This window comes from Empidonax traillii, unplaced genomic scaffold, assembly GCF_003031625.1.
Source record: "Empidonax traillii isolate 1590-97213 ecotype Southwest subspecies unplaced genomic scaffold, ASM303162v1 scaffold872:size346822, whole genome shotgun sequence".
NCBI lineage: Eukaryota > Metazoa > Chordata > Aves > Passeriformes > Tyrannidae > Empidonax > Empidonax traillii.
The window spans coordinates 144,085-161,544 of record NW_020956065.1 but is presented as its reverse complement, the minus strand read 5'-3'; the positions used below and the strand labels follow the sequence as shown (position 1 = coordinate 161,544).

Here is a 17,460-nt window from a genome sequence, read left to right as displayed (position 1 = left end):
TTTGCCATATAACCTGATGTCTTTCTTTTTAAAAGCCTAAAGCAGGATCAATCAAGATTAAAAAAAAAAATACTTAAGGAAGAAGTTAGGACAAGAAGACCACTTCAGGTTTCTTGAATTACTAAGAAACAAACTGAAAAACTGAAGTTTGTCTAAGAGTATAAGGAATCAGGTCTCTGACTGAGATCTGAGAGGATAGGTTTGCTTCAGCAGTTCTCACAAAATTAAAGTAGGGTTTTGAAAACAAATACCAACCCAGCCAAATCACCATATCACAAAAACTAGAAACTATCATCATTATTCTGAAGAAAAGAGTTTAGTAAAATTGATGGGAAAATTTGTACATTGAGATTAATGTTCAGAAAGGCCATTTAGAAGGCAGACTTGTGGCTGATGCAAGTTTAATTTTTGACCTGAACTGAAGAGTGTGGTGGGGTTTGTTGTTTGTTTTGGCATTTTTTGTGTGGCTTCCACCAGTAAGCCCTAGTCTTAATGTACCTTCAGGTAAATAAATAAGTCCTCCCTCCTGGAAATACCATCCCACTTGATTTTGTTTACACCTAAGTGGTGCTTTTTTCCTGTAGAAAAGGAAGGCATATTATAACATAAGAAGTTATGTTATTTGGCTTATACAATCTGAAATTAAAATTTCTGTAACTCGACATATATTTTTTTCCCTTCTGACTCTAATAAGATCATCTTTGCCAAAATTTCCAGTTGCTAATTTCAGGCAAGTTTATAGTTTATAATATAAACACTCTTAAGCAAACCAGCGGATAAGTATTAGTATTGACCAGCTTTAGCTCAGATTAAAAAAAAAACCCAGACAAATATCAAGTAGCAGCTTTCTATAACCCTGCACCCTATATAAGTCAATAATTATTTAAACAAGTAAGCAAACTCATGTTTTACATTTCCTTTTGAACAGACTTTGACTTGACCATGCCACCATTTAACGGGTAGTCAATTCAAGATCTGTAACAGACTCATTCAAGATCGGTATTTCCACATAATGGGCTCCTCACAAAAAGCATCATTGCTCTGACAAAAGTCATGACATAGCAGAAAATCCACTGTAACGGTACAGTTACCATTGCCTTGAGATACTGGGCTAGCAGGCAGTAACAGCTTTTGATCTGTGGCTCCATTAGGGAATTTGAAGCAATGGCAATAACACCACCTTTATCACCATAGCAAAGGATGCTTTCATTGCACTGATGGTTGTAAACAGCCCATAAACTGTTTAGGAGGTGTAGAATGGTGCTCTAAAGGTCCTTGGGAAACTTGACAGACTAATTGCATAGAAAATACTTCCAAGATAATAGATAAATCTTGAGAAGCACCTAACTGCAGGCAAGAATTCCTCAGGGCAATAGTTGTTCTGTATGCTTAGTGACTTGCTGCTATGTATCCCTAGCTAAGATGTGCAAATAGCTATATCTGGGTAAAAAGTAGGGCTTAGCAAGCACTTCCAAGGAGAATATGAGTTGTAATAGCTACAGCACTAAACGTAGGCTGAGGTTAAATCAAAGCATCCTGCTGGTCATCCCTTTGGATATCCATTCTGGATATCCCCAGCTCCAAGCCAACCACTTCCTAGGGGTCTTGCCCCTCTGCCAGCCTTACAAAAAGTACATTTTTCACATATTTCTTATTAGAAGATGCTAAGTGTCTCCTATTTGTTTCTCATGACCCAATTTGAAGATGAATGGAAAGGAGAAGTTATGGTTAGTTTACAAGGCAAAGGAGAACTTCTTTTGACACAGATATATTTGTAAAGGAGTATGACTGACTTTTATTTCCCCCCATATTTGACCAATCCAGCTGCCTTATTATTGAACCAATGTAAGCTGCTTGATTGCAAAACTATTAATTATTCAGCTTTTGAGCAATAATCAAGTGCTTAAACACAGGCTGCTTTGCAATCAATGCCGTAGATGATTACAAGGCGGGCAGGACAAGTCAGGGGTAAGAGCAGGTCAGCTCAGGGGAAATGGGGGAACCTGAACTCATGACTGGGAGCAAAGCTGAGGTGAGTCAGTATAAATGTGGGAAGGACAGAACAGAAATAAGGAGAAGAATAATAATGAAGAAGTTGAGTGGAAAAGGAACAAAGTTTTTAATTTTCTCCTTCCCTTAGCTCTATCTGAGTAGGGGAGAACAGCAGTGAGAAGCACAGCATGGCACCAGCAGCCAACCAGACCAGATACCAGACTTTGACAAAACTGCTCAGCTCTGTGTTGTGTGTCCCCTCCCTGCCCTTGACAGAGAAACAGTCCCACACAAGCACCATCCACTGGGTTGTGCCCAGGAGGATGAGCGAGGAGCCTGTATGTTCAAAACAAAGGCCTGAACACTAGTGAGAACCTGTAGGCATGCCAGGATGGGGACTGTTATCACAGTCTTTAGGGACTTCATGGGATAGAGACAAATTAAACAGATGCCCTTGCTTGTAACACACATCAAGCATCACCTCCCCAACTTAGCATCCAGCAGAGACACATATAAACATCACAGTTCTAGACCTAAAAGCCAATCAAAATTAAAGTATTATAGAAAAGAATTCATCTGATTTCTAAACACGGCACAGATACTTCAGTGAGTCCTTCCTCAAACGAGAAGAGAGATTGCACATCAGTCTGATGACTTTACCCTCCTCATGAAGAAAATCTTGACAGAGGGTGAGTGTAAAGACTGTCAGAATGCAATGCAAAAAAACCCCAAAATAACCAACATAACAGGAAAAGCAAAAATTTACTGATAAAAGCTCAATTTAAAGAAGACTACAGGTTTAATCATTTAAACAGGATGTTTTTTAAAAACCCTGTTCCTCTTTTCAGTGAGTTTTCAATGTAAATTTGGAAACCAACACAAGCATTTTTAGCGCCTTCTACTTCAGATGAGCAACAAAGCAAGCGGGAACTAAAAGGGCAAGGCCATATTTTGTGCATGCCTGAGAAATGACGCTGTTTGTATGACGACAGCAATAGGGTTTTTTTGGTTTTCCTTAAAATTTATTTGCTCAAGTGGGAGTTGGAAACATTATAAGACAACATTGTTTTGAAAAACAGGGAAAGGACATCCGTATGGATACACAAGGGTATAAACTGACGTAAGCACTGAACAGCCCCCTAAACCGATCAGAGTTAAAGAAAAACCAGCAAAGTGACACGCACATCCTTCCAGTCTGCACTACTTTGGCTTAGCTGTTCATTTATTATTGCTCCCCAATACGTTGTTTCACGATGTGCCCCCATGATGCAGATTCTACCCAAATGAGATCCCTCTCACACACCAGCTTTTCCCATCCTCAAGCAATGTAGGAGCCTGGAAGGAACCAACCTACCTGCTCTGCTTATGTGGAGTTGCACCAACCATGCCTTTCACCAAAATCACGAGAAATTTAGCAGGTTTAGTACAATGTTTATACACACAGGCAATTTGGGCAACTCCAAGGCTCCTTGAACACATAATGTCAATGAGCAGAGTAGGGCCAAAAGCACCACAGAAGGCTCAAAGCAAGGCACAGAAACCCATGTCCATGAGTCTAAGGGTAATACTGCTTAAATCCATGTACAGACAGGACAGGTTTCTGCTGCAGTTTGGAGCCCCTGAGAATATGGCCTGGATGTGGTTTTTGACACAGGCCACACTGAGGTCATTTGTCAACCCCGACCTTGCCTCCATCCTTCCTTAGGATGAACTGTGTGACACAAATCCACCTTCTTCTCCAGTTGGAAAAGGAAGATTCCAATTTTCACAGGGAATGCATTCCTGCCCACAACAGCCAAACTTACATATATATATTGAAAAAATCACTTGGGTTTGCTATGAATTTCTCAATGTAGGAAGTTATTCTTTTAAGTTACAAAAGCAAAAAGATACTTTACTGCAGGCTCCTAAAAATTTTGGTCATTCCATGAATGTTGGACAATAATGTTTCAAATGCAAAGTTAGGGTTTTATTCCCTAAATTTTTCCAGACTGAAAATGTAACTTTATAAGCCACTGTATCTACTCACATATGGACAAGATGTACTATAAATGTTTTCTGCCCCCTTACTTCTCCTTGTTATTTTCTTCAGCTGTAAAGCAGCCTATCTGCCACACTTTCTGGTGTGCAATAATAGCATACCCTTCACCCAAGAAGAAACAACAGATTTTTAAAATGAAAAAAAAAATCACAAGGATACTTTCTTCAGACCTCTCAGAATTGCACTCATTTACAGCTTATTAACTCAATAATCAACAAAAGTCAGTGTCAATCATATACCTACACTCTATCAGCAAGAAAAAAAAAAATCTGTTTATTTTCAAATCACAATTTTTTTTCCCTGGTCTTTATAAGAAAAAAATTAAATAGCATTTTGAATACATAAGAAAGGAAGGAATATCTGCTATGGCAATAGATATGCTGCCTCCTAACAACCCCCCCCAAGTATCATTATGAATCAAAGCATAAATCCTTTTGGACTTTTAAGGCTTGGGGGACAATGTGCAATAAAATCTGCTCTCATTTAATAATTTTACAATTGCATTATGTGCCAGGAAAGTGTATGTACACAAAACAAAGCTATATTTGTATATTTTTATTTGTAAACTCAGTTTCTTTTTCAGGGAAGAATAACCAGATCTTAATGCAAATAGCTCAGCACTGATGAGGAAGACGTTTGTAGGCATTACGCATGTTTTCAAGGAAAGAATAGTAATTATCTTGAATTCAGAAATGAGCAGATCCTTGAGAAACAGAAATATGAGAGATGACTATCATCCTCAAATGTCAGAAAGATGCCTCCCCTGTAATCAAGGGGTTCTTAAAAAAAAAAAAAAAAAAAAAAAAAAAAAAAAAAAAAAAAAAAAAAAAAAAAAAAAAAAAAAAAGATATCCATAGAAACCATTTTTCTTGTACTGACCCACAAAGTGAAACATCAGTCAAAGCCAGGACTTTTAGACTTCCCCTGTATGTAAACACAGCAGAAAATGGTCTGTTTGGTTTCTAGATGAAGCAATCACCATTTCCCAACCTGAGCAGCAATCAGCGTGTTTTGACAGTTATTGCTACAGAGACTGGCTTAGTCATACTGACCTGGCCAAAACTGCATCAGCCCCATGGCACTCCTCCTGGGGCCTCCAAAACAGCCTGGTTAACTCCTTCAGGGGTGGCTAATATTGCTCCTGAGCTGGCTGCACTTGTGCAGTTACCTGTCACCTGTTGCCAGGCATTAGTGTACAGCTCTATGAGGTCGGGGGGCATCTGATGGTGGCCCCCACACTGGCATGTCCAGGGGTCACATGCGCTCTCATCCCTTCTACTTGTGCCTGCCTGAAAGATGTGCTGGTATCCTGCAAAAGCAAACACTATTGCACAGCTCTTGCTTTGGAGGCAGTGATGCTCAGGGCACTCTGCACGATTAATCCACAGCACAGCACCAAGGTTCGTCTCATTTTCACAGCCAGAGAGCTTTTCAGTTAAACATTAAGAGCTGCATCCTTTCCTCTTTAGATTCTCAATGAAACAAAACACAGACTTGCCAGGATCTTGTTGCACTCCAGATAATAAACATATGAAGTCTGCGATGCAAGAAGTTTATTATTGTTTCAATAACAGCTAGCAGAGCAACCTTTCTCCCTCTGGGGCAGCAGCTAATGCTCACTGAGCTCGCTTGCTTCTGCTAGTCATCAGCAGCAAAATTTATACTTACTTCCCAGTGTGCTGAACTTAAGAAAAAAAAGGGTATCATGAGTACTGTGCTCAGATGCACCAAAAAAAAAAAAAAGTCACAGAGAAGTCCTGTGTGTCTTGTGCAACTGCCAAATTAATTTTGCAGATACGGATTTAACGTACTGCATGCTAAACCACAGAGCCACGTGGCAGTGTTCATCATCCATGAAGTTGCCTTGATAAACAGTTAGTAATGCATGAGGCTTCATTATTTTGCACCTTTCACTAAGAACTAAAAATCCTCATGGAATGGAGGTGTCATTCCAGCTGCCCCCTAAAGGCAGTTCTTGTGGGTTCGAAAGCACCTTACATGTTTCCAATAGTCAGTGTTTTCACTTTTTCACTACCACCTTTTTACATCACAAGGAATTCTTAAGGTGGTATGTAGATCTTATTTACATCAAGTGCAATCCAGATGAAAATCAGGTGCAAACCATTTAGCTATGATCAGCATTTGCAGTCACATACTTTGAGTTTATAAAATAGCATCCCTTGAGATGCAGAGATTTACAGTTCCTCTGGTGAACAGCACCAGGTTCCTACAAGCAGATTCTCACTGCCCTAAACACAACCATTTTTTCCAGATTAATCTTTGCTCCAAGGTTCCAGCCCCATTTGATATCATGCCAGCAGTTCCTCCAAAATATAGCAAAACAGAATTCCAAGTTTTCACATAACTACCAAATTAAGAACTGAAAAATAAGATTGATTTCTTATCTCAAACTGTCTCACAGATATCCATGACACCTGCTTAGTTTTTCTTTCCCTATTCTTCAAGTCTGGAGGCTTCCTCCCCACAACTGACAAAATTTTTTTGACTGCAAGCCAAGTCTAGTAAATTTGATTACCTTCTTAGCATCTGCAGTTCAGTGCGAAAGATATATTTGTCTCAGTGATGACTGTCAAATGAAATGTCTTGTCACAATGTCAGTTCAGAAATGCAGATGCTTCCCTGAATCACTACTTCCGGATTTAAAAGAAGTGTAAATGAAAAAGCACCTTGTAGTCTTCACCCAATCTCTTACTTCATGCTCCTGGCTGGATCCTGCTCTACAAAATTTCCAGTATTACTGTAGTTAAACTTGGCAGTCACTCTCCTGGGGGTGGAGGGAAAGCAGGGGAGAGAAGGAAAAACTAATATTCCTCTGAAAAATTTCCCTACCTAAAGAATTCTGGAAGTACAGGAGCATATTCAGCCTCTTCAGCACAAGGCTAGGGAACAGGAAATGCAATGCCTGGTTTCTTTGCTATAGTTGCCTTCATACACTGCAATCTTGTTACATCCTTACCCCTTACTTTTTATTTTTAGTCCATGCATTTCCCCACAGAAATACTGTGAAACTGTTAAGTGCTATAACAATGCATACCCTCCAAGTGGTAAAAGTGCAGCTGTCACAGACTCCCACTGTTAATGGCTATTAACTTTTGGCTGGTTTTTCTTTCTTTTGTTTTTAATTTCTCCTCCAAGCTATCCCCTTTGGCAAACTCCCTATTCTGGAAGTGGACGGAGTTATCATTCACCAGAGCCTGGCAATAGCAAGGTACCTTGCCAGAGAAGCAGGTAACGTATTTGTCTATTTTCTTTCTCTGTTCTGAACTCACTTTTAGCGCTCAGAAAAAAAACCAAAAACATCAGTAGTGAAAACAAAAACAAACCAACAGCCTAGCAAGCCCAGCCATGCAGATGTCAACACCAGCATGGCAATCATGGTACTGGTGTTTTTCCCAAGTACAAACAGCTCACAGTTATCATCCCTTTGTTGCATCTGTAGTTTGCCAGTGCCAAGTGCTGACCACAGGAATGCAATGTATCCTACAGGATGCTATGAGAGCTGCCACTCAAAAAAGCACCAGGGAGCACTGTGTGATGGCATGGCCACTTCCAGCAGCCTTCCTTACCATAATTTGGTGACAAACCGTGCTCACTGGGTTGGGCTGCTGTGGTAATCCTGATGAGATCTCAGGCTACGTTCTCTGCGGTCCAAGATGAGAAAGAAGAAATGGAGCAAGGCACACCCACTAGGGTGCTGTATGGCAGGGTTTAGAGTCACTCACGTCACGTAGAAAGTAAAAAACGAGACCAAGAAAAGGTTCAAAGTAACAACCTGCAGTGTGAAATGCCATGATTTTCAGAGCTGAAATCATGTGGTTGAGCTCTGAATTTGCATTGTAAGTGTGTATGTCTAAAGAAAAACTCAGAAATAATCCCTTCCATATCTGATTGAGTTTCCACTCTGGATACAACGCCTGGGGTTTGGGCTGACTTCTCTAGCCAGTAAACTTTATTCACCTGTCACTGCATGACAGAAAGTGCATACCTGTAGCCTCCCTAAGGTTCTCATGGCAGTTTCCCCTGAAGTTAAATTTTGAACTGCCAGGCTAACCAGAGAGATGACCAGGAGAAGGAGGTTTTGGAAGCATTAGAGATTATCACAGCAGGCAGAGCACTCTGAAGCAGATTTAGGCAACAGTTTTGAGCTGACAGAAAGATTAGATCAGATGGTGACATCACTTGCATCTTTAAATACCTACATGCTATGGAAGTACTCCACCAGTTAGATAAAGTGATATAAGACTTAGTAATGCAAGTAATCAAAGAGAGTAGCCAAGCTTTCCTTTAGGTCAGCAAGCTCTCATTCAAAACCATCTGCAAAATTGGTCTAGTTGAAGGCAGATGTGCTCATGGCATGCTGAATGTCAGCAGATTGAAGAGGGGGGCTGGGAAGCAAGTACTATCCTATTTTTTTTTTTTACACTCTGGGCAAGGGGATGTAACCTGCCTTTCAAAATGTCTCACATTTTCTAGTTCAGATCATTATTCTTCTAGGCAGTAGCACAACATATTTTCAAGCATGACTGCAGTACCGTGTTCCTGCCAATTTCCTTCATCCTTGATACAATCTAGTCCTTGCAAGAGAAGAGGACGATGAGAGTCCACCTGGTAATGAAAAGCAATGAGAAAGCCTGCCTTCCACCCACTCTTCCTTCCTCCCTGTCTCCTGTTGGGAGGCTGATCTGGAGCTGTGCTCCTTATGAAGTCTGAAGTTTCGACTTCTACATTCCCCTGACACCTTTTCCATTGACTTGCCTAGGACACAAAGGCTTGGGATCTGAAGCACACTCAGACCATGCTGTTCTCTTTTCAGGATTAGTCATGCTGTCAGCTATGACAGAAAAAAGAAGGGGAAAGAAGCATAGAAGGGGAAAAATATATTTTCAACATCATAGTCTAAACTTGCTAGTTCTGCCATTAAGTTTGCATACATGTCACTGATACTTCAAAATTAAGAAACGGCATTTTTAGGTGCCCATCACCAACAACTCTTAACTGAAGGTTCCCAGGACTTGATTCCCAAAAAGGAGAGGCACACTTCCCACCTTCAAAAGCAGAGTTTCAGTAAGGGAGATGACTTGGCAGAGGAAAGGTGTACAGTTTGTGGGAAGCAAAACTTCCAGGTGAGGCTTAAAAAGCGGAGAGGAAGAGAAGGATGACCTGAACCTGCAGAGGTGAAAGCATGAATGCAGGCCTGTAAAATGAAAGTGAGGGGGGAAAAAAAGCAGTAGCATTAAGAGAACTGCAGGAAAGCCAAAGGACAAGAGGAGAGAAAAGCAGATCTGTAAACAAGATGAATTCTGGCTAAGGTACCTGATTACAATGAAGTAATCACAAGCAAGTGGGGTGTCATGAGATTGTTCTCAATGGGGCTGAATGGGCAGGGTAGAGGGAAAGAGAAGCAGACTTTCACAGATGCTTTGAAGAATGCATTGACCAAAATGAAAAGACCACAAGATGGAGAAGGACATTGAAAGCTTGGATGGCGAAAGATTAATGGACAGGAATGTGTGCTGACCCTCCCTGAATGTACTGGGATGGTGGAAAGCAGAGAGGATAAAGAAATAATATTCAGGCTGTGGGTTCAGGTGATTGAAAGTACAACTCACTATATCAGATGGCTGTATGAAGCTGGAGAAGGAAAAAAGCAAAGGCAGATGAGATTGCATCTGGATGCAAAGAGTCAGATCCATGTTGTTAGCATCAAAAAAAAGTCTTGGAGAGCAGGTATTTTTATGAAAATATTCAGAGTTTACCTTTGGGGTATTAAAAGTTCCTGCTGACGCTGTCTCTAACCTCCGTTTATATGCTTGCTTCCCACAGGTCTGGCAGGTCAGACGCCTGTGGAACAGGCACTAGTTGATGCCATTGTGGACACCATAGATGACTTCATGACACTGTTCCCTTGGGCAGAGAAAAACCAGGACGTGAGAGTAAGAGAATCACTAATTTAAGCAAATACAGTACATAAGCCATGACTGATCATCTCCTCTGGAGACACTGAGGCGTGTCAGCCACCGGGTCCATCGCCTCACCTCAGCAAAGCTGAGCTGGAGGAGCTCCCTGGTTCCTCCTAAAGGCTAACACAGACAAAGCTGCCTGCTCTCCTCCCTGTCCTATCTCACGTAATTTTTTCCACTCTTGGTGGGAAAGGAGGCCATCGTGACCTGCCTCTCACTGGTTCCCCTTGAATCAAGGATGCCATATGTGTGTACATCAAACTACTCTTCAAAAGGGGAAAGACAGGACACTTCCACTCCTGCTGGCACTGTGCAATGCCTCGCTCTTGTCGCAAAACACCTAGGCTCAAATCTTTCTCTTGTGCTAACTCACAGCCTCATCCCATCAAAATGCAGAAGTGCTGAAAGATATCATCCTGGTTTTCAATCAGTATGAGTTTTCAATAACATCAGCTGCCACGACAACTGCTTTTCAATGTCCAGAACAGCATAGCAGAGAGGGCATTCCTTAACAGGGAGGTGGCACATCCTTCACTGTCACTGCAGCCATCCTCTTCTGACTGCCACGGCCCATCTGAGTCCTTGGGGGTGCTCCTGCAAATACTGACACCAGGTTAACACACAGTCATGGGCATGGCCCTACAGCATTTGGGGCTTTTTTTGGCATCAGTTCAGTGCCTCTCACCAGAACTCCAAATGCAAGAATGCAGATCAGCTGCTGCGGGAAGAGGGTGATGGATGAGTCAACCCAGATGTTACAGTGGCTCCACACAGCTCTGACCCAAACAGATGATCTGACTCTTTCAGGCAAGTGGTAGTGTAACAACAGGTCTCACTGTGAACTACCTACCAGTGCAGCCACCTTCCATTTACTCAAAGGTAACATTTCAGATCAACCAGGGTGTTGTATTGCAGAAACCACAGAGCATATAATGTTGCCCTAAAGCAATAATTAATAAATACATAAAAAAATATGAAAGAGCTCTGAAATCTTGTATGGGAAAATCTGAAAGTGTATTTGGGGGTTAAGTATTTAACAGCATGAATTACTTACATTTCGTAGGGATTTCCTGAAGTTTCCTACTTTGGACAGGATAAAATGATGCATGAATTTTAATCATTTTGGAACAGTCACATTATTGCTGATCTGCTAGTGCAGAAGCAGCACTACTCCTCCTCCACAGGGAAACGCCTTTGGTAATGCCTGCGTGTGTCCCAGCTTGTACTCAAGCACTTCTCCAAAACAAAGGCCCAGATCATGTCACCAGTGATTAATTTAAACAGGAAGAGAGTTGGCAGGCAACCAGTCTGCCCGTCTGCACGTATACACGCAAGGTTGTGTGCTGGGGCCAAGGATGATCAAGAAATTTACTTTGCCGGACTCTCCCAACATTCTTCTCCCTGTCGGCTGTTCTCCCTCTCTCTTCCCGGGTCCACTGCCACCACCTTGTGGCAGAAGTGGCGTCTCATGGCCTCACCAGGCCAGATTTAAGTCATTTACCCATACTAAAGTCAGAACACCTCCCCAGCCCTGACAAGTGATTACAGGAACACAAATCCCTCAGAGAAAGGTGAAAGGATGTGCTATGCTATCTAAACAGTAGCAAAGAGAAACTAAAGCAAGGTATAGGGAGCAGAGGTGGAAGCTGCCCATGGAAGCTCCCTTGGTTCCAGACACAGCCTCCCTTCACCTTACATTCCCCAAAAACACAGCTGGCATTGCCACAGCTTTGTCACGCACCACTGTGGAGCTCCAGGGCTGAGACGAAAAGGTTGTGCCATTCCAGAAGGGGGATCCTGGTCTTGTCCTCACCAGCTTCATGGCTTGACTGTGTACTCCTGTAGTTGGGGGAGGTTATTACCACCATGATCACATAACAGTTTGGGATTTTCTTTGTGGGGTGGGGGATGACTTACCTAAAAGAAAGGAAGTACTGCAGCACAGGCTATGGATATGAGATTTCTGGACTGCAAACTTGCGGGTGATATTTGTAGCCATCTCATCCAGTTACTAAGTTCTTAACAGACAGCAGAAAATTATGTCGAATTTTCACTGGTGTCTGTAGAAACACCATTTTTATTTCAGCCTGCATTTAGGTTTCTGCCTCTTCTAAATTTTATTCTTTTTTTTTTTTTTTCATTAACCTGAATTTCAAAGTTGTAGAAATAATTTCATTCCTGTACACCAGTCCTTATTTAATCAAGCTCAAGTATGTTCCTCCAAAATTCGGCCAAGCACATCAACTGCACAAAATGCGCCACATGGGTTGACCAGATGACCACAACAGTCTGCGCTGGTTTCCCTGCAAGTTAGAAGAAAAAACCAGAAACAGTTTCCCTCTCCAAAAGAAACAGTGTAACCCTTTAAAAGCAGCCTTAAAACTTTCTGCTATGGTGAAACAGCAAGCAGAGAATCACCATCATACATAACCTCATGCTTCAGCCATTAACGTGCACATACTAAGGCCTGAGTCCTTTGATCCATACTTCCTCCTTTAGAAACATGCTAGCCACCTCAAATTTTATTGTTGCAGAGACAAAAAAAAAAAAAAAAAAGCGCAGAATAACCTGAGCTTCAAAGTTCCAAGATTAACCCCAGCAAAAGCTCAAAACCCAGATTCCACACCTCACATGAGATGGGCTGGTAAGGACATATAACTAACTGATCAGCATCTGACTGACAGGATGGAAAGACTGAGCTTAAGGAATTCTGGAAATTTGAAGCTCTGTACACTAGAAAACATGACATTCAAGAGTCCCCCCAAAAATGACTGTAATACATTGGGAATATATTTTGCAGCTGGATTCTTCCCAAATCTGTGGTAGGGCTCCTGCCTTGCCATGGCTGGGTGACTGTTAGCACGAAAAAAGGAGCAGCATCCCCTCAGACATCATGTCTCGGCATTGAGGAGCTCTGAGGTTTTCATTAGGGAGCAATAGGCTCTAAGTCATGGCTCAGTGAGCCATGAATGCCATTTTCTGGGCATCCAACTTTAATCTTTCACATTTCAGCTTCCTTTTTCACAAATAACCCCCCTCCTCCCACCACCAAAAATTCAGTTTTTCCAGCTGCTGTCCTTACACATTGGTTTGCATCTCTGTGTTTCGTTCTTCCTCCAGAAAAAAGCATTTGATGACATCCTCACCAACAAAGCACCTGAGTTACTGAAAGATTTGGATATTTTCTTAGGGGACAAAAACTGGCTGGTAGGGAATTCTGTAAGTATAATTTTTGTTTCTCCCATTCCAATCAGGTTGCCAGAAAGTAACTGAATTTCTGTTTCATGCCAGCCCATGAAACAGCTCTCCCACACTTTTAGCTCTTTATTCTTACCAATACACAATACCATTGGAAAAGTGAGGTTATCCAGGACTAGGATTTGCATTTTATAAACCAATTCATAAGTACGTTGGCACAAAACATTTTAAATGCCCCTCTACTAGTGAATAGGAGCTCATTCCACTTATAACCACTGATGAATTTATAAGGTAATATGAAAAAAACCTCTATAAGAATACAATATCCTTTTTTACCCAAAACTGTTTCAAACACTTTTCTGCAGCACAGTTTCAGCAGGAAAGACTAATCTTGTAATACAAGTAATATTTGTAGCAAGGGTTTTATTTTAACCAATATTTACTGAAGTCAAGCCTTGCATTGCAATCTAATTACTGCTCTGTAATGATGGGCTTCAGAAAAAAAAAACAAAATAACAACTTACACAAAATAGATAAATTCATGCTTCATTTCTGCAGTTTTTTGGGAATATTAGTAGTTCCAGGTTTTGAGATAACCAACTAAAATTTACTGCTTTTTCTTCTACTTTCACTAGGTAACATGGGCCGATTTCTACTGGGATGTGTGCAGCACAACACTTCTGTCCTGTAAACCTGACCTGGTAGACAAATACCCCAGGCTTTTGGCTCTCAAAGAGAGAGTGCAAGCACTTCCAGCTATTGCAGCCTGGATCCAGAAAAGACCGAAGAGTGTAATGTAGATCAGCTGTTCAGAAAAACATATGCATGTTTAGTTTTCAATGTGACTAGCATCCTAAGTTATTAACTTCAAAATCATTCATGTTAACTTCAGATGGGTACACTGCATCAAATCAAAACCTACCACTTTTTCTAGGAAAGAATTTAAAATACTGATTTGGTAGAGTAATAAATACTGTTTTGAAGAGGTGTGGTTCCAATTACATTCCCTGTCTACTAATACAGTGTTTGATCAAACCAATTAATGTTTTAGCACTCTCAAATGGAGAAGGGATGAATAAACCTTCCTGGAGAGGCGCAATCTCAACAATATTTTGCCTATTGCAGCCTTTCAATCCAGAGGAAAACAGGTTAAATAGTGAGGGTAAATGACTGGGAAGGCTATGGACACTAAGGAAAAAAAAAAAAAAAAGACCCACTTGGTCAATAAAATTCAAGAGACTATAGGAAGTGTTTGAGAAGCTTGAAGTTTATGCTCTGCCACTGAAAAAAACAAACCCAAAACCTCCAAAACAAAGCAGAAAAGCAGAGATGGCGCCCACACCAGCACCAGTTTTCTGTAAGCACACCAGCTGCAACATCAACAGCTCAGTATCTCTTTCAGTAAGGAGATACTGTAGGAGATTCAGTAGGAGACACAAATTGGGGGTTGGTGGTGGCAACCAGGTTTAGAACAAACAAAGAGGTCATTCTTCCAGGACTAAGAAAAAGGTAGGTGGAAGTCCTGGCGATGTGAATGGTTGTAAGTGCAAGCAGTTTACACCAACTCAAGGGGAGACAAGTGCTTGCACGAGGACTACATTGTGTGATACAAGCAGATACAGCACAACAAATCTGGGCAATCCTCTGGGCTGGAAATGGCCACTGCTGCGAAAGTATTTCCCTTCACGCTTGCGTTTCCCTCCCACCACTAGAATTATTTCATTGAATCATGAGTGACACCAACCAATCACTAACAGTTCAGAGAGAGGTAAGGTATTGGAGGAACAGAAAGCAAGAACCAATCTTTAGCTCATTCCAATGTGGTATCTTCACCTGCTCTGCAATTCCTTGCACACTTTGTTCTGGCTCTTTTACAGATTTATCCTTCTTCAGCTCCCATCACCTCTGTTCTTCAGCAACTGACTTCAGATCATGGTGTTTTTTGTTTTTCCCCCTCTGTATATCTTTCCCAATCAGAGACACAGAGTCATACAATGGCTGAGGTTGAAGAGACCACTGGAGGTCACCTGGTCCAAACCGCTGCTCAAGCAGGGCCACCTCGAGCCAGCTGCGTAGGATTGCATCCAGACAGCTTTTGATTATCTCCAAGGATGGTGACTCTACAATCTCTTGAGACCCTAAATTAAACAAGGTAGAAATAGTTACAATAAATTAAAAAAGGCAGAACCACATAGGAGCATCACAGAACTTTAGGACAGATATTGATCCTGGGGGGTCTAAGGATACGATTCATTGTGAAGTACCCACTGCTCAGCCAGACTATATTAATGGATTCTATACACATCCAAAACACCACATAAACCACCCTACAGGGCAGGGATTTTGTTTCAATTCACATCCGAACCAAACTGGTGAGAATATGCAAACACAGTGGGCTAAGAGCTGAGTTAGCATCTGCTCAACTGAAACAGGCAACCTCATTAACTGTAGCATTAAACACCTGTGGTTGTCTGTTAAATCCCACTATTTAGTCCAAGAGAAGCAGTGGAATTATAGGAACATGGCAAATAAACGGATTCTTACTCATCTCCCTTTCCCATCATATAATAAAGTATTTCTTCACTCTGTTTCAGCTGTGCATTTTGGAACATACAGCACAGCACAGAGTATTTCTAGGAAAACCCAAGCAGTTTAGTTCAAACTTTGAAAAAATTTTGAGGGATTTAATCTTCCATCCATTTTGAATTTGCAGAAATAATGCACAGTTGACCAAAACCACCCACAAAATACCCACAAAAATACTAACAGCCTTGACCAAAAAAAGAAACAAAAAAAAGCATGCCCAACTCACAGACAGGCTGAAATACTGAGAAATGATGGACTCTAGCTCCTCTTCCCTCCTTCTTCACATAACATGTTTAAGTTCCTTTAAAAGATCAAACAAGTGTCTTTTGACTGTGGCAACCAGGTCTAGCAAAGGGGTAACAAACTATCAAAGCCCTACTGCAAACCAGAGTGAATTCTCAGACACAATGCTCAGAGTGCTTCAGCCTGGTACAGATTTGCTGAACTCTGCACAGACCATACAGCAGCTGAGGCTCTGCCACAGGGCAGGGGCAATAAGAACTCCACCATACTTTGCCTTCCCCCATGGCTTTTTAAAAAGCAGCAGTCTGATTCAACCACTCAAGTTCAAAAAAAACTCAAAAAAAATATTTCTGTCCATGGAAATGGACATCTTCCTCTCCTACCTCCTCAGATCACATTCTTCCCAGCAGATTATAAACTTCAGGTGGAGGCACACTTCACCACTGATACCCCCTGAGGCTCTTCATTTCACCGAGATGAACTCAAAATTCATTGAAATGTCAAGAAGAGAGCAAGACAAACTTTGTATTTAGAGCACTTCATTGTCAGAATGCAGATCATTTATCTACAACAAGGATTGACAAAAAAATTACAATTTGGAAAGTTCCAATTGGCAAGAATTCTGTTTATACAATCAACATACTAACACCACTGTGATTAGAGTATAATGAAAAATCAGTAATTAACTACTGCTGGATAAAGCCAAGTCAGTTCAAATGGAACATTTCAGCAAGCTTAAAAGCTGCCTATTTCATTTATAACATGCAAGTTATCACCCCCCACCTGCCTCAAATAATCACAACCATGAAAATATTTTGTCAATCTACAGAATTTTATTGGAACAGGTTGATACAAAACCAATACGGTACATCAAATGAACCCAAACAAGCAGAAACAAACAGACTCGAGCATTGTCAAATAAGGCACATATAAAAAAAATCTACACTCAGAATCCAGTGAAACAGACAGTTTTTATATATATATATATTTATATTTGGAGGTAGAAATAATTACAAAAATACTGACAAATCTTAAGCAGTAGCAGATCGGTTAAAACAATTACTATTTAGGTCCCCATTTTGAAAAGTGATCTGTAAAATAATGTTTATTCACTATCTCTTGTTGGCACATTTGGGCCATTTATGTTTTTAAGCATCCTAGGAATGCTATCAGTGTTAAAAAGTTTCAACACCATGAGGAATACAATAAAGAAATTATAAAAAGTTATAAATGTTCATAAAACTCCTGGTCATCAGTAATGTAAGAGTCCTTGGGATACATCATCACCTTTCATTGAATTTCACAACATATTTACATTTTAGAGACCCAACGAAGCTTTTAATAGTGTGGCTATATCTGCTGGAATGGTTCCTTCTTCTCCTGAGGAATAAAACCAAATATGAGTGGAGCTTAAAATAT

The 17,460-nt window shown here is 40.9% G+C and overlaps 2 protein-coding genes across 3 annotated transcripts in view; one reads left to right on the top strand and one right to left on the bottom strand.

Moving 5' to 3' along the window:
• The window catches only part of HPGDS (hematopoietic prostaglandin D synthase), a 28,684-nt gene extending 14,380 nt beyond the window's left edge, over positions 1-14,304 (top strand). For both annotated transcript variants that reach the window (XM_027902420.1, XM_027902421.1), the window contains 4 exons: positions 7,190-7,282; positions 9,878-9,987; positions 13,135-13,233; positions 13,848-14,304. In XM_027902420.1, the coding sequence (XP_027758221.1) occupies positions 7,190-7,282; positions 9,878-9,987; positions 13,135-13,233; positions 13,848-14,012 (467 nt within the window). In that variant the 3' untranslated portion in view covers positions 14,013-14,304. The remainder of the gene's footprint in view (positions 1-7,189; positions 7,283-9,877; positions 9,988-13,134; positions 13,234-13,847) is intronic.
• Positions 14,305-16,852: 2,548 nt separating this feature from the next.
• The window catches only part of SMARCAD1 (SWI/SNF-related, matrix-associated actin-dependent regulator of chromatin, subfamily a, containing DEAD/H box 1), a 39,539-nt gene continuing 38,931 nt past the window's right edge, over positions 16,853-17,460 (bottom strand). The window contains exon 24 of the mRNA XM_027902419.1: positions 16,853-17,421. Within this exon, the coding sequence (XP_027758220.1) occupies positions 17,360-17,421 (62 nt within the window). The 3' untranslated portion in view covers positions 16,853-17,359. The remainder of the gene's footprint in view (positions 17,422-17,460) is intronic.